The 16712-nt window shown below is 39.2% G+C and overlaps 1 protein-coding gene across 1 annotated transcript in view; it reads right to left on the reverse strand.

Moving 5' to 3' along the window:
* The window catches only part of LOC119415143 (protein unc-13 homolog A), a 36250-nt gene that overhangs the window by 8984 nt on the left and 10554 nt on the right, over positions 1 to 16712 (reverse strand). The window contains exons 6-29 of the mRNA XM_037682291.1: positions 16399 to 16469; positions 16105 to 16153; positions 15661 to 15690; positions 14179 to 14392; positions 11256 to 12347; positions 11038 to 11140; positions 9046 to 9089; positions 8466 to 8544; positions 7382 to 7387; positions 7205 to 7279; positions 6880 to 7099; positions 6046 to 6273; positions 5784 to 5925; positions 5432 to 5601; positions 5145 to 5260; positions 3688 to 3851; positions 3352 to 3505; positions 3047 to 3115; positions 2734 to 2823; positions 2275 to 2409; positions 2008 to 2135; positions 1487 to 1572; positions 1248 to 1374; positions 1070 to 1166 (exon numbers count right to left, since the gene is read on the reverse strand). Of these exons, the coding sequence (XP_037538219.1) occupies positions 1070 to 1166; positions 1248 to 1374; positions 1487 to 1572; positions 2008 to 2135; positions 2275 to 2409; positions 2734 to 2823; positions 3047 to 3115; positions 3352 to 3505; positions 3688 to 3851; positions 5145 to 5260; positions 5432 to 5601; positions 5784 to 5925; positions 6046 to 6273; positions 6880 to 7099; positions 7205 to 7279; positions 7382 to 7387; positions 8466 to 8544; positions 9046 to 9089; positions 11038 to 11140; positions 11256 to 12347; positions 14179 to 14392; positions 15661 to 15690; positions 16105 to 16153; positions 16399 to 16469 (3689 nt within the window). The remainder of the gene's footprint in view (positions 1 to 1069; positions 1167 to 1247; positions 1375 to 1486; positions 1573 to 2007; positions 2136 to 2274; positions 2410 to 2733; positions 2824 to 3046; positions 3116 to 3351; positions 3506 to 3687; positions 3852 to 5144; positions 5261 to 5431; positions 5602 to 5783; positions 5926 to 6045; positions 6274 to 6879; positions 7100 to 7204; positions 7280 to 7381; positions 7388 to 8465; positions 8545 to 9045; positions 9090 to 11037; positions 11141 to 11255; positions 12348 to 14178; positions 14393 to 15660; positions 15691 to 16104; positions 16154 to 16398; positions 16470 to 16712) is intronic.

The following is a 16712-nucleotide window of genomic DNA, read 5'->3' on the forward strand; positions in this document are numbered from 1 at the left end:
AATGAGGGTACTTTTCCTAACCATAGCACCTTGATCAGCTCTCATCCACCGCGACATTCTTCCGATCTAAGAATCATATATATATAAATACTAAAATAAAGTACTACTACTACTACTACTACTTGGAATACTGTATCCCTACTTCACTTTTTTTCACTTATCACAGGGGGATGTGGTCCCTAACACCTGTGATAAACGAGGGAACATTGTACATGGAAAGTGAGGGGTTTGATTTCTCAAAATACCTCCACCTAAAATGGAGGAACAATGAACCTGGAGATTGTTTGAAAGCATTTGGATGAGAGGGATGAGAGCTGATCAAGGTGCTATGGTTAGGAAAAGTACCCTCATTCCAACTCAGCCATTAACCCAGAGGGGACTGGTGTGACCGTATGTGACCGAGCCTGGGGAATATCAGTTCTGATGACACAGGAAGGCAGATGCAGCCTCAGAGGACAGTAATTGGACTTAAAGCACCCTGAACATATGAGACAGGAGACTTTTCAGCTGCTCTGTATCGACCTTCTTGCTGCCTGGTACGTAGGTGTGAGCCAGGCAGCGTGTGAGACGCTGCGTGGAATGTGTTTCTGTGTGTTTACATTGACTTGTGCTGGAGCATCTGCTCTAATCCACAATGAAGATTTGTTCATGTCTTTGGTATCGAGTTGACATCGATTGCCTTGAGGCCTCCAATCTGCTCTTCACAGCTTGAAAAACGCTGAGTCGCAGAGATGAATTTGCATTAAAAAAAATGCATGAATGCATTTATGGGGGGAATGCTACAGGTTGATCACTTCTATGCTTTCATAATGTCTTCTACTGCTAACTCAGCAAAATCCAATTAACTTTTCTTTTAGTGCTCATGACATTAAAACTATCGACAAAAACCTGCTGAAACAGAATCACCTGAAGCTACAAGTTTTTTCGGTAGTCTGTGTCTTCAGTATTGTGTATTTTTCGAATCTTAATCAAATCTTAAAGGGAGACAAGCACCATGTCTTGATACTTTCTGCTAACACATGATAAAATATACAACACAAGCATTAAAGCAGCAAATAAAAACAGTTACCCCATCTTTCTTGTCCCTCTCCAGGGCTCCATGGAGAAAATCTCTGGACACTTCCTCATTTTCATCCAACCACATGATGACAAATGGCTCAAACCAGCTGCACAACAAAGACTAGATAAATCTTTGCATCACAGATTATTAATGGCACAAAATGTGAATAAACATAGAAAACTCTTACGCTGGATATTCTGGTACATGTTTCTGGAAAGTAGGTAGCTCCTTGCAGTACTCGTTGTAAAGCCACTTCACCTTAAAGTGTAGGTTCATATAGTCTGCACTTTTACACAGGCGATGCTTCTCATGCTCTGAAATGACAAAATGAGAAAAGCCCTGCATCACAGCCCTTCGCTTTCTCCCAGAAGATTTACAAATGACAGAATACAAACATAATCCGAGCAACACACACAACAAACTTACCCTCCATTGCGTATTTCATATCTTGTGCAAACATGTTCCACATGACTTCAGCACTGATCTTACCCACATTGAGTTCTTGTGGAAACCTATAAAAGATATGAAAAGCACCAAGGCTTAAATCCAGGTCTATGTCACGAAATGGAAGTGCAATATTAAACAATAAACTTTTTTTTTTTAATCCAGAAGCATTTTCTGTCTGTCTTTCTAACAGCAACAGAAATCACATTTCTCTCAGTAAGTTGTTAATATAATCAATCTTTCCCAAAACAAAGCCCATAAGCTAATTTAAATCAATATTAAATTGAATGTTTTTAAAGTACTAAGTATTAATCTTTATTTTTTTATTTATAAAGCTTCAAATGCTGCTTAATTTTCTCTTCTTCATATTATATTGTATTTTATTTTAAGAGCTGCTTTCTCATAAACCTCCCCCTACACTGATTCTTATGAATCAGTGTAGGGGGAGGTTTATGGTTCTATACATCTAAAGACTGGAAGCAATGCCGCAAAAACAAACTCACTGGTTAAGGCAAGGAGTGTATGAGTTCTTATCCTCTTCTATGATGGAAACTATGAGAGTGATCAGTTTTGACCAGAAGTCCAGGTTTTTGATGCTGGGACCCTGCTCGTCTGGTGGGACCGCTTTTGACTAGAAATAGAAAGACATTACGGTTCATTATCTACAAAGCTGCACACGTCAAGATTATCCTGATAATAGTAAATAGTATGGTAGTAATATACAAGATCACTGTCCAGGCATACAGTATATTCCATGTACATAAACTCACTGGGTCTGTCTGATATTCCCTGTTGTAGAGATCGTGGCAGTTGTTGAAAATGTACTCGTAGGTGGAGTTCAAACAGGCTTTCACACAGTCCTTCACCACCTGACTGGCCCTGGGGGGACTCTGCAGCTCCTGGACCTGAACGCCAACAGAAAACACCATTTTGTCAAATTTAAAACCTCTCAGGATATATCAGCATCTCAGCAAGAGGTTATCTCACCAAGAATTTGACCAAAAGCTTAATAAGCCGCGAAAATCGGCCCAACAATTGCAAAAATGTCTCAAATAATAAAACACATTTTCTTGCTGTATTTAAAGGAGGGTAACGCCAAACCTTTTCTCAGTTCATGCTTCAGGCCAATCACCAAAGATTATGGTTCATTTAGCAATATTTAGTAAGGAGCTGAATACAAAAAGAAAAGAGAATATATATATATATATATTTTAAATATTTATTCTCACTTTCATCCTGAAGAAGGTGATGCTTGTCAGCAGATCTACAGTAGACTTGAGGTCTTGAAGTCTTTCAGGACTGCTGGCAGGAAAATTATTCTTAAAGTACACAAAAACAGAAAAAAAAACATAAGAAACTGCAACAGCAGCAATCTTGAAAGAAAAATTTGACCACTTTAATCACGGTCCCAAAACAGTTGACAAAAATAGCACCGGCACATGTGCATCTAAAAATAGCACATGCAGGCAGAAGGAAACGGATAATCTACAGCACTCGTGAGACTCTTTAAGCAGTGCGTAAATTTGAATCAGCAGTAAGTACCCGATACATGGACAGGTCGATCCTCAGGGAGTTGTGCAACTGATCCAGCAGTTTGACAAACCTCTCTTTCTGCACAGGAAGAGACAGAAAAACAGAACACTCAGGAACGCGACACAGATACAAGCATTATTTGTTACGGCCTAACTGCTCAAAGCCACAAAGCATCTGATCAGTGAAGTCTCACATTGTCAGCTGGGAAACGTTAGACTGGACAATGTTCAGCCCCAGACGAATCAAGTTTACTCATTTCTGACAAACTTTAAATGCAGCATTCTTCTTCTTGCAGTCATTTTTCAAGGACTTACGCCAAAGTTTGATGCAGCGAATCTGTCAGAGGCAGAGACGTTGTTAGAGGACTGGGTGGTGTGGGCGTAATATGCGTTAATGTTGGCGAGTAGTGTGCTCATCACAGCTGGCACTCCAGGGCACATGTACTTGGACGATAAGCAGGCAAAGTGGCTGTTGGATGAAAATGGCAATTAGAACATTTCATTCATATCTTTTTCTTTTCGTTACATTCATTACATTTGATTCTTAGAGCTATTTGAGAATCAAAGACAATATCTTAAGTTTGGCTTTATTTAATCTCTTTGTAATCATAAGGACAAAAAAAATATTGATGTAATGCTTCAAGTACTGACGTCATGGCCTGGTAAATGGACTCCACTCCGTATCTCATGGCAAACTCATCCACAATCTCCTGTGCAGTCTCATCAAAGTACACCTTCCAAGCATCATCACCTTTGGCATCGGGGATCTTCACTACACCACTGTTTTGATCCTCCGTGGTGTATTGAAACAAATGCTGGACATAGACAAACACTTATTGACATTTATGTCTTAGATTGTTATTTTTTAATATTAACAGCTATTGTGCTTGTACGATAAAGTATCCAAAGCAAACTATATAAACTGTATTACAGTAGTCCCTCGCTACTTCACAGTTTGTTTTTCGCGGACTCGCTCTATCGTGGTTTTGTACTGTACGCTACTGTACATGTACATAATATTTTCAAAAAAAACCCAAAGGCACTGCCATTTTGTAGTTTTTTTTCATTAAGCCTTCACTGTTTTACCAGTATAAAGAACTCTGTTACCCAGAAGCCATCAGTTCCCTTCCCAGAAGTCAACATTGCTCTTCCAACCACTGCTTGCTGCAAATGGAGGGAAAGTTTTGCAGCAAAGTCAAAAGTTCTGTAAGGATAATCTCACAGAATTGGCAGGAAAGTCACAAATAATCCTGAATCTGAACTCATTCTTCAAGTTGTATCTTCACTGCTGAGTAGCTGGACTGCAGTTGATCCAGAATCAGTGTGACCTGGATCCTGGGAGCTGCAGATGACAGACGGCTGCGGGGTTTAGTCAGGTTCTGGTTGTGCGATGCTGGTCCGGACCTGGCCAGAGGTGGTGGATTAAATCCTGGGCAGCAGCATGCACACATCAAGCTGGATGGAGCAGTGGGCTTCAGTCATGCTGTACCAGAACTTTTTTCATCTATTGGGTCGGACTGGAACGGAGCCGCTCCTGTACTGCAGAGCCTGGTAAGTAAAATTTTGTAGCTAATTTACATATAAATTCTGTATGTTGTTAAGATTAGTAGGTTTAAAAGTTTAGAGGACTGATTGTGGGCTTCATTGCTGCAGGATAGGTCTGTAGAAACAAATCAAGTCAGATTAAACCAGAGTTGGACCAGAACCAAAGCTGTTGCTTTTCTGCAGAGCTAGTAAGTAAAATTTAGTAACATATGTTGTTAAAATGATGTAATTTATGAATTTAGAACATTAGAACATGTGGGAAGGGTTTCTAAAGGCTTAATATAAAGTTTAATGTATTTAAACTTGAACTTGGTCTACTGTACCACTACTTTGCGTTTTTTCACTTATCGCGGGACTTCAGAGTACGGATCCACCGCGATAAACGAGGGACTACTGTATTTTTATTTAATTCTCTGTTGAGTACATCCATTTCATTGCGTCAAAATATTTTCATAATAAACACAAGAAATGGATTTATGGTTATTAGCTGAAGTAAACAGGTTGCTCTTACATCTTAAAACATGTTCTAATAATGAGAGAAACGTGTGTCTGGTTACACTGACCTCATGCAGACAGGTGTACTGGACATGGTAAGGAGCCACAGTCTCCTCTCCTTTGATCTCCACACTTATGTGCATCCGGATGGCCCCCGACACAGCAGACTTATCAGTTCTCTTGTCTGACACACACACATACAGACATGCACACCTCATTAGTTAGATGAAATCGGCTACAACCGACAAGCACTTAAGTTATCTATTTCTTGTACTCTTATCTCTGTGGGACTTTCTGCCCCTCTCATCCATTTTTAATTCTCCCCTGTCATTTTTTCTTATCTCACAAAACTCACCCAGGTTGTACCAGACGTCCATCTCCCCGCTCAGGGTGCGCACTTCGATGATGGTTTGACCCAGGAAGTCATCGCTCTCACGTTTGAACCTCTGCTTCACGCGAGATTTGATGTCATCGTCCTCGTCCCACACGCGAACCTTGATGCGGTCAGAGGAGTTGTGGCATTCGCTGGATGAGGCACAAACAGAACGAATTGTACAAAAAGTACAAACAGTTCAGTCTGTATAAAACATGTCACGCCAATTTAAAGTGATGGCTGCTGTTTGAATGTGCAGTATTCATTACAAATACATTTAAAAAAAATTGATAACGTTGACATTTTAATTCTCACAGCATTCCACCTCACTCACAAGTGAAAGCTCTCGTCCCAGACTGGGTTAAGGTTGCCATAAATAGTCTTGGTCCTCTTTTTTGTCTTCCCAACTTGAACGGTTACGTATGGGTCACTGGAGCCTGTTTTGTCTTTCGCTTGAAGGCCCTGGGCACACACCACTGAAGAAAAGACAACAGACAGAAGATATTTAAACAAAGATGTTCATAGCGGTTTGATGAGATATGTTTTACTCTGAAAATCCTGTACAGATGATCATCAATTAGGGTAAAATCACAAACCTGTGATGCTAATCTTCGCTGACCACTTTGAGGTCCCATCGAGCACACTCTGCTTGATCTGTTTCATGTGAGTGGCATGTGTTGTTTTGTCGAGGCCAAACACTTCCTGGATCTGCTCAAAGATCTCAGGCTTATTCCTCTCTCTGATCTTCATGCGGTCTTTCAGGACCATGATGATGTTCTGGGTCCGGTCTTCTGCACCGTGTTTAGAGCTCTTCTCTGCAGCTCCTAATGTGACAGGGAGTTTCATTTCAGGAGAAATGTTTAATATTGAAAATATACTGTATATCCCAGTTAAGCATGGCACTAAGGCCCAGAAGTAATGAATCTCTTCAAAGCTAAGCAGAGTCTTGATAGCATCAGATTAAATTTCAATGTCTTTTTCTGGCCACTTATCAAACCCAAACCTTCTCATTTTCCCACTTAACCACTGATCTGATTGTCAAGTGGCTGTAAACAACGGGACATTTTGTAATCTTCTAAAACTCGATGCCCAATAGAAAGAAATTAATTACGTAAGCCACGGGTGAATTTTTAAATCAAAATAGCATCTTAATAAGTAACTCTTTGTGGTGCTGAATTACACAAAACAGTATGAATGCAAAGCCTGTGGGTAAAAAAAGAGGCAGGGCTGTGACAGCACATTACTCAGGAGATAAATTGGAAAGAAGGAGGGTGGAGAATGTGAGTGGATAGAGGGCAAGAATAATGGGATGTCAGCCTGGCACAGAAGAGCTCGGATAGTTTGGGTGGAGGACAAGGCACATATTCAACGTAAAGATTAATCAAAATATTTCAAGGCAATAAAGTGTGCACAAATGAGTGTGAGCTTACTCTGCAGACAGTCGGCATTAAGCAGATCCTGGCACTTTTCGTGGCATTTGACGCCACACTCAGCGCACCGCATGCCCTGACGTGCAATACCCCACAGCAGCCCCTCACATTCGTAGCAGTAGGTGGGGGTGGTGGCAGTCCACACTTCAAAGTTGTGCGGAGTAGTGGAAGAAATGGGGTAAATCAGAGCCTGCAGCGTCTTTTTATAAACATGGCTTTTCTGCAAGTGCAATGGATAAAAAGAAAAATATTAAATCTAGCAGTGAATGCATGAAGAAAAATCCTGAGGAGATTTGTGACAAAGAACTGCAAAATAAAAACGTACCAGCTCTTCATTGCCGAGAGTGGTTGAAGCCATAGCGGAGGTAATTCCAGCTTTACGCGAGTTCTGAACTAGAGACTAAAATAGCAAAACAACAACAAAGAGTTCATAATAAAATATAATCCACAATTCTAATTTCTATTTTTATTTTGTTCAGAGAAAAACAAAACAAACACTTACCATAGCCTACAGAGGCCAGGCCATGAAGAAACAGGAGATTTAGGAAAGTGGAAAACACAAAATATTAAACTTTATTTAAAAATTAAGGATTTCAAGTTTTAAATTCTGAGTGTGTGTGTAAAAATATTTAAATTTAATAAGCATTCTATCCAAACCTCTAGGAAAGAGCATTGATGCAACACTGACTATCATGATTGCATAAATGTAAAGCTGTCAAAGCATTTATTGTAACCATAAATCAGAAATGTGCGGGGAAAAGGGAAACATTTTATCTATTAGAACCCTCGAGTACATTCACTTGCAACATTTTGCTAAATTATCTCCATCCGAGTCTAATCTAAGTATTATATTTTCTCCATATACATTTACAAAACTACAAAGTTGGACTTTATTGAAGTGTGGCTGGATAAAGAGCCATTCCTTAAAAATGAGAAGAAAAAAAAGGACAAAATTAATAATTCTGCGAGTTTAGAATACACCTATTTTGAAGCTCATCGACAAATTTTAGGAATGTACTGAATTTTTGGCTCTGAAGGAATGCTCCATCCATGTGCTTGCATCACCTTCAGAACACCAGCGTTACCAGTATAGTAAGCTGGTGGCAGAATCATGGTGTGAAGATATTTAATGCATGGCTAAACCCTGCTAAATTGTTTAGAAGTAAAAAAAAAGATGGACAGAGCTACAAAAAGACATGGACTTGAGGAAAGTCTGGCCAGGCATTTTGCTAAAGAGACCCCCAAGTTGATGAAAGGAAAAAAAAGATTTGTCTTAGAATGTCCAAATGAAAACCTGAACCATAAAAAAAAAAAAAAAAAAAAAACTTTGGAAAAGGGGATTTGACAAAATATTGACTGTAGTGATTAACTCGTATGCACAACAATGTTTTCAGTACTTTTATTCCCTCACTTTATGTTTAAAAGTAAAAATGTACCATCAGAGTGGTTGTTGTGTTGATCTGCTGAATTATATCTAATTCTGGGTTGTAATGCAACAAAATGGAAAAAGTGCAAAAAGTAATCTTCAGGGCAGTGTGGATAAAGAAAGTGTTAATGTAAGAGTTTGTGTTCAACCTGTTTCTCACCAGATCTCTGACGAGAGGAATAGCTTTCCTTTTGCGGAGGTCAGGCATGCTGTCAATACTGTAGAGCGCACCTCCCATTCTGAATGAGACGAGGCCAAGTTATTTTACATTTATTTTAAATGATCATCACAATTTGTAACAATCAAATGTGTATATGACAAAATATCTGTTTTAATCATTGTTTTTATGATAAGCTTATTAAGAACTTCTGAAAGAGCAGATTGAAAAATTAAATTAGTTGAATTGTCTTTAACAGTAATCACGTCTCTCCAAACTCCTGCCTATGATTGCAGGATGTTTGTAGCCGACACGTCACTTGTTCAGTATGCATCTACCATCCTCAAACTTTGGTCTGCGTCATCTACACACAACCTGCCAGCTAAGTTGGGGCAGCCGTTGTCGTTCAGTTTCACTGGCCCAAAGCCACAAGTCCAACAAGCCTTTGAAACAGATTGATTCATAGTGGAGGAGTTCCAGATTTAAAAGGAAAGTTTACTATTTAAAGCAGTGGGGTAGATCCTTTTAACCTTCTAGGATTATTAATTCAAAATAAATTGGTACACATATACGTAATACTCACCCTCCTTTACCAAACCACAGTGAGCAGGAGGTCTCTCCTCGAGCCTAAGGGAGAAAGAGAAGGAAAATGATGAACAAGAAGTAATTTTATATATTAGTCCCAGCAGTCTTTTCAAGTCCTGATTTACAGTATGAATAAAACTGCACACAAAGATAAACCTTTTTTATCAGACACTTTCAATGACTTGCTAGTCGTGTGTTACAGTAAAAGTGGAAAAAACACAAGCGAGTCTGTAAACACTAATGTAAACTATTTGTGCTTCACAAAGAAAAGTAATAAAGCCTCTCTTTATTATTGTGTGAATGTTTATGAAGCATTCACACTATTGTGATCCAATTTTCTTCTGTACGTTTTTCGGCGCGATTCTCATCCCCCAATTTCCAATCTATTTCAACAAATCGTATATCAAAATGTTCAGCTCTTTCAGAACAATCCTGCTATGACTTTTGGTATTCGTGCAACTTTAGCTTTTTGAAATATTTAGCTTTTTCTCCTAGAAAATGAATTGAGCTCATTTTGCATCCTTCAGATCTTTAGATCTGTTTACAGTCTTTTACTTCTCCTTTCACATTTTGTTCTGGTTCAGCTTCTTTCAGCTTCTTTGTGCAAATTTAAAAAAAAAATCAGCTACTATCAGCTAATTTCAGCTGGTTTTTTCAGCTAAATTCAACATTTTTGTGCTTTTTCTAACTTCTTTCTGCTAATTTCAGCTAATTATGTGCCTTTCAACTTTTATCTGCTAGTTTCAGCTTTTTCTGTCATTTCAGCTACTTTTAGCTGCTTTTGTGCTAAATTTAGCTTTTTCAGCTAATTCTATTTTTTTTTAGCTCATTTCAGCTCGTTCCACTTTCTTCTGGTGGTTTAAGCTTCTTTCTGCCTTTTCAGCTACTTTTCAGCATTTTTTTGTTGCTAACTTTTTTTATCCTGATGCACCTAATTTTTTTTAGATTATTTTTTTAATTTTTGTGCTAATTTCTACTAATTTAAACCTAATTCAGCAAAGATGTGTTCTTTCTGCTTTCTTCTGCTAACTTGGGATTGTTCTTCCTTTTCCAGCTACAGTGCAGCATGTTTTTAGTTAATTTCAGCTGTTTTTCAGCAAGTTCTTCAGCCCACACTGCATTTTTGCAGGAAATGCAAATTTTCTAGTTTTGATTTACGTAGATTTTTAAGCACACAAAGTGTGGCATGTCACCAACCTGCCAGACAGCTTTAGTAAGCTATAACAAAAGATATTGCTGTGAAAATGAACCAAGTGAAGACGTCTGGGGAGTTTGCTCATCAACCAGATGCATCGCCTCCTTTCTCTCAAGCAAGCATTCAGGTTGTACCTACCTGATAGCAAGCTCCAATGATGGTCGAGCAAAGTGCATGTGAGTGTCACTATGGCAATGACATGAAACTGGAAAGAAAACAAAGTGGGTCGGCACAAATAAACAGAAATAAAAACAGGCAAGGGGAAAGCAAAATGGACAAAAAAGGCAACGAAACGTAACATAAACATCAAAGCAAGTGATTAATTTTCTGCATTACTGAATTCAAAGCCCAATGAATAAACAAAATGTGCAAGTGGAAACTGATCAAGCAAAATTAAATGTGCATAAATGAATCAAGCGAGTGTAGTGTTTCACCCAAATGAAAATGAAAGCTTGCTGCATGACAAGTAATCTTTTTTTAAGCTGGAAGGTATCAATTATAAACAATGTAATGCTTCATGTCTGCTTTCTTGTGACTTGCAAAAAAAAAAAAAAAAACACTTTTAAAATAGACCTTGAGAAGTTGCTGGATGTACTTGGTCTGCACATCAATAATGCACAGCACATGTATATTTCAAAGACTTAGTAGACACATTTGGAGTTTCTCAAACTGGCATCTGTTTTAGACTACAGGATGGAGCTAAATACAACTTTCACCTCTGCATTCTGACTGGATTAATTTAGGAACAGGAATGGCTCACAAAACAAAAGCTGGTACACAGATTGGTGCTTGTACCTCTCTGAGCTGGTCCAGGACCTTGTTGTAGAGCCTCAGCCAGTTCTCTTTAGCTCTGACTGCTGGATCTACTGGCTCTTTTGGCTCCTCTGTTATTGGAGGACTGAAAGAACAAAAAATTTTTTTAGCTAAATTTGCTAAAAGAAAATTATTTTATCTAGTAACTGTGTTGATGATTGAGTTCACTGACCCCATTCCTTTTCAACTTTTCCTCCTACCTCTCAGGTTGCATCTCTTTTTGCTCTTCTGGTGTCAGTGGTCTACTTTCTTCAAAATGCTCTTCGTTCTGCTCCACAGGAAGCATCTCCTCATGTTGATCAGGGAGCAACTGGGCCTCCGTCTCCTTCATTATTTCCTTTTCTGACCACAAGTCTTCCTCCTGCTGGGGAGCCTCGTCCTCAAGTCTGGCTGACTGTGTGGTGGAGGGATCTTTGACATGGGATTCAGGTGATACAGAAGATGGGATCTGTTGAGATGGAAGCCCTGTGGCAGTGGAGGGTGGTTGGGAAGCTGAGTTAACCACGGTAGCTGGGTGTGATGGAGGGATAGAGTTGGTGGCAGCTAACTGGTTTTGCTGGGATATGGTTGATGCTGGAGGATGAGACTGGGCAGGCTGAGCATTGGGAACTGAAGATAGGAAAGTGGAAGCCAAGCCTGTGACTGCAGCTGTTAGAGGTTTGGCCATTGAGAAGAAGGAAGTAGCTGATGGGGCTGGCTGTGGCTGAGGTTGTGTTTGGTGCTGCACTTGTTTTGGTGGTTGGGCTGCTTGTTGACCCGTTGGTGGCTGCGCTGTTGGTGCCGTGCCAGGAGGATGAGTCTGGTTGGATGTCTGGTTAGGGGTTTTGGCAGGAAGCTGTTGGTGTATGGAGGATTGTTTCTCCAGAGGAGGTCTGGCGTTGGGTACATCAAGCATTGGTGGGGCGGTTGACGTTGGAGTAGGAGTAAATGGTGGCTCCATGTCTTCACTGAGGGTCCCATCCAAATTGTACAAATCGTCATCATACATCATCTCCTCATCCTCATAGAGGCCCTCCTCCTCTCCCTCATACAGTCCTCCATCATCTCCCTCATATAGAGCAACATCCTCTCCTCCATCTTTGCTGTAGCCGCCCTCATCACTGTATGTATGCGTCTCATCAGGGTCCCAGTCTGGAGAGCCTTTACTGTAGCTGACAGAGGAGTGGCAGGAATGGTAGGAGTCATTCTCATCATAAGGGTCTCTTTCTCCGTACTCTCCACCATAGTCTTCCTCACTCAGCTGACTGCTGCACCGACTGAGCTCTGCGGATGATGCATAGCTCCCCGTGGGACTAAAAAGTGGAAAACCAAAAGTCACAACACATAAAAGTGAAAACAAATTGCTTAACTTTTCTTTGTGAAGCATAAAAAATGCTAATAGGTAATTGTAGTGGAGCTGTATATGGCCTGCCCATTTTGAATTCCTCTGGATAGCCCCACTAAACACATTTTTGCACGTCTTGGGGGCAGCCAAGAGTACTGCTGATGGCTAATCAATACAGAACAGTGGGAAAACAAGAGTATCTGACAAGTAGCAAGAAACAGCAGAACAAAAAGGTGAGAGGTTTCTAGACAGATGACAAAGAAAAAGAAACAGGCATAAAAAATTAAAATGTATTTGTGCTTCTTGATGAATGGAGTTATTAAAAACTGAACCACCAGGAAAAAAGAGGACAGATGGGGGTGAGGGTGGAGAGATTGTGAAAACAGGAAACCATGGACATAAATGGAAGGGAGGAAAGTTAAAGAGTGAGGGAGAGTGGAGAACTGAGTGGATGAGATGGAGAGGAGTGGGTGGGGATGTGAGGATGTTGCCCTGTCCAATACACTCACACAAGCAGCTAATCTTATGTGCCGTATTGACCATTAGACTGCCAGTTGAATTATTCATAAAGCAAGAGGTGGGTGAATGCATATTTTCATTCCCTGTGTGAGGGAAATACATCAATACAGGCTGAGAAATCTAACAGTACTGGAGAAAAACGAATGAGAGTAAAATGGCACCCGTCTTTAAAACCAATGAAAGGTTTGCATATGCACGTGAGGCATGGCACAATCTAATTTAATGTATAAATTCATAAACTGTTTCTTAAAATTTGGCTTGTTAAAAAAAACACGGAAATAAAATAAATGCCTTTCATGCAGTTACTTTGAATGTAGCTGACACTGTCAATGAATTGCTGTTTTAGGAACCAAAAAAAATACAAATCAGTACTATAGCTAATGTTAATCTTATTGTCACATATTGAACAAAAAATATATCAGTAGTATTTATATAGTGTTACAGGAGTCAGATGTTTTGCTCATTAGTCAGCCAGCAGTAATTTTAATTAAATAGACAGATGGGAAATTTGAAGTATTGGTTCTGCTGGAGGTTTCTTCCTCATGAGGGAGTTTTTCCTTTCCACTGTCGCCTTCCTGCTTGCTCAAGATGAGAGTTCTGTGATGGAGTTAAATTCAAAGCAATCTGCTCCTCAGATAAATAGTGATAACTTGTTTTTATGTGAATGTTTCTGTTCAGTGCCCTGAGATGACTTCTCTTGTGATTTAGCGCTATATAAATAAACTGAATTGAATTAAATTGAAGTGAATTGAAAATGTCAAATGACCAGATAACAAAACGGATACTAAAAGTTAAATTTTTACAGCTAATGATATCCACCATAAACCACTAAGTCCTGATGAAATAAAGGAAGAAAAAAAGTGTTTTAAATTTAGCTTCAGAACATTTAAATTATTATTTCTCTATAATGTGATTATTCTAATTAATAGCCAAACTTTGAGCCATTTTTAAAAAAAAGCTGCCACGGGCTGCAGCTCAGATTTAAATGAGATCTAGAAGTGAGTTTGACAGCTGATAGGACAAAACAAACATGAGACATCGTCTTTGACCCAGGGGAAAACAATTTTTTATTTTTTTTATTAACAAAACAAAGTTTTACTTTTCTTTTAACTTTGATATCAATACTTTATGACTTTAATGATGTGTTTGTACTACACTTTTCTGATTTTGTTTGTAGTCTTGTTACTTGTTCTGAACATAAGATACACAATTTTATCTGTAATTTTTAAGTGAACTTGAACAAATATTGATCACATTTGTGTCTTTCTAGAGTTGCACACCTGACAGTTCTCTGATGGTGGTAGTCCAGGTCCTGGTTGTTACTGGAGTGTGGATAACAGAAGCTTCTGGAGCTGCGATGCTGCTGGCTGATGGGATACTGGTGGACAGAGGCGTTGGGCTGCGATGTGCTGTAGTAGGGAGGGGGGATGCTGTTACTGGTTTCACTGCGATAGTCACTGTCTCTGTCGTCCACAGCACTATCTGGGTCCTCATCTATACAAAATAACAAAAGGACATGGCATAGGAGAAAAAAAGTGCTTTGCAGAAAAATGCACACCAGACAAAAGGTGAAGCAACAACAATGGTCACAACAGAACAAATCTACCAGTACTGTGGAAAATAAGGAAAATTTAGACAAGCTTCTTCCCACAGTGCCTTCCTTCTATCTCTATAAATTTGCTGCGGTCACAAAGAAGATGCTTTCTTTTTCTCTGCTGTTCATAGATCAACAATTACCATCCCAGAGGGAGGTGCTGAAAGACATTAACTGTGTGAAGCAGTCAAAAGTAAAACAAGCTATCTATTAATCATCCATTATAACCAATCATCATCTTTTTCACTCCCAAATTCAACTAACAAAGGCAGCTGCTGTTCATCTGTCTCATCATGTTAAATAAACTTAAAGGCATCACATCTTTTGGTGGCATCCAAGTCTCTGTTTCATTCATTGTCATTTCTTTCTTTCTTCGTCAGGGCACCATCTATCATTACCCCCACCTCGCTCTGTCATTTTGCTCTCAGTTAACAGAGATGAGATGAATTGCTGCAGATGTGTGGGTGAGTCTGACAGGCACTTACATAACACCATTTACTAAAAAAACAACAAAATGAAAAGCACCATGCTGAAAGGATGGAGGACTATTTTTGCGTGTATACGTACATATATTACATATACACCCACATGAAAAATTATTATTGTGTGAATGCATTGGAACCATCACATATTCCATCATTATTTAGAAATACAAGCAAGGCCCATTTGGCAATAAAATATTGCTGTATGTTGTTCTAATAATGCTGGAACAATCACAAGGTAAACTTAGTATACCTTTATTAGGACAGACACACTGTTGAAAAACAGCAGGCAGGATTATACGCAGCCACCTAAAGGTCTAAAATAAAAAGTAAACTTTTCCTCTTCTTCCATTCATGAAAAAAGCTGCATTTTGTGGAGTAGCAGCAGCTGATGTTTAACTTTAAAGGTGTACGAAGAGTACAAAGGTGAAATATTTTGGATGTTCGTCTCATTTTTAAATGTTCCCTACAGTTTATGAGTAGGAAACAGCTGGTATCTGTCCTACAACAGTTCACTTAAAAACTGACAAGTACCGGTAAATACATTAATTTCAATTAAATGTGTCTCTTAAACATGTTGTTTTATTTGAAATCTAATTTAAATATAACATAATTGCATAGACAAAGAACATCAGAAAGTGTAATTCTCCAAATATGAGATAGTTGAGCAATGCATTTGTACTTACTTTGCTGGTCTCCCCATAGACTCCAGTTACCTGCAGTAAAACAGAAAGGTGTCATCAATACATATTGCATAGGTGTTCAAACTCAAACAAGCATTCCGGCCATCAGTTCTTTAATAATCCTATGGATTCATAAAATGGAGAGAGAGAGTCTGTGTGAAACCTCCTATTCAGTCTTTTCAGCTGCCCCAGACAGTTGTCTCAGCAAGCTCTGAAGACTGGACCATTAGTTGGAACACAGAGGCATCCTGGAAGCATTCTTCACGGGATATCTAACATTATTGATTCTTTACATTTCAGTGAACCAAGTCTGTTTCCTCTCTAAGGCACAACAATTCACGAGTGTTAAAATGTATAATGTACAAGTTGAGTTAATGCAATCTAATTGTATCTCAACACCTCAACAGATAATTCCCTATTGTGCTCATTCAGCAACTTGTTACTTACAGCACTGGGTTCCCGGCACACGGAGAGGGCGTTCCTGTTCCTCCTGATACTGGAAGTCGAGAGAAGCAGTGCAAATGAAAAATGTACATTGACAAGGAGCAGAAAGAGTTTGCTGGTAATTACTGAAGGGGGGGGGGGGGATTGAAACTTGGTGTAATGCTTGACACAAGAGGTGGAGAAAATGTTTGATTTTTATCACATACAGTATACACTATTCCCCAATTAATCATCCAGGCTTTGCTACTAAAATGTCAGAATATGCTGGGCATTATACCAAACAGGATGACAGCTTACATCTTGGTCCCTCATGGCATTGAGCTGCTCCAGTTTTTTGGCCCAGTAGCGTGCCTCATCCTCGGGGATATCTGAAAACAATCATCCAGTCAAAGCCAGTTGACAAAAACAGCCAAAATGAAACTCCTCTAACTGAAGCACTTAAAATCAATTAATCCTAATAAAAGCTGTCTGAAAACTGACAATATAGTTAAAACCACAGTGTGTAATTACAATATGACCCAGATCTGGGCCATTTTTAAACAACGTATAAATACAGCTGCAGTGACTTGAATAATGTGAGATTTAAAACTGGCCCTTACAGCCGTAAAGCC

This window comes from Nematolebias whitei, chromosome 9, assembly GCF_014905685.2.
Source record: "Nematolebias whitei isolate Nwh7 chromosome 9, NemWhi1, whole genome shotgun sequence".
NCBI lineage: Eukaryota > Metazoa > Chordata > Actinopteri > Cyprinodontiformes > Rivulidae > Nematolebias > Nematolebias whitei.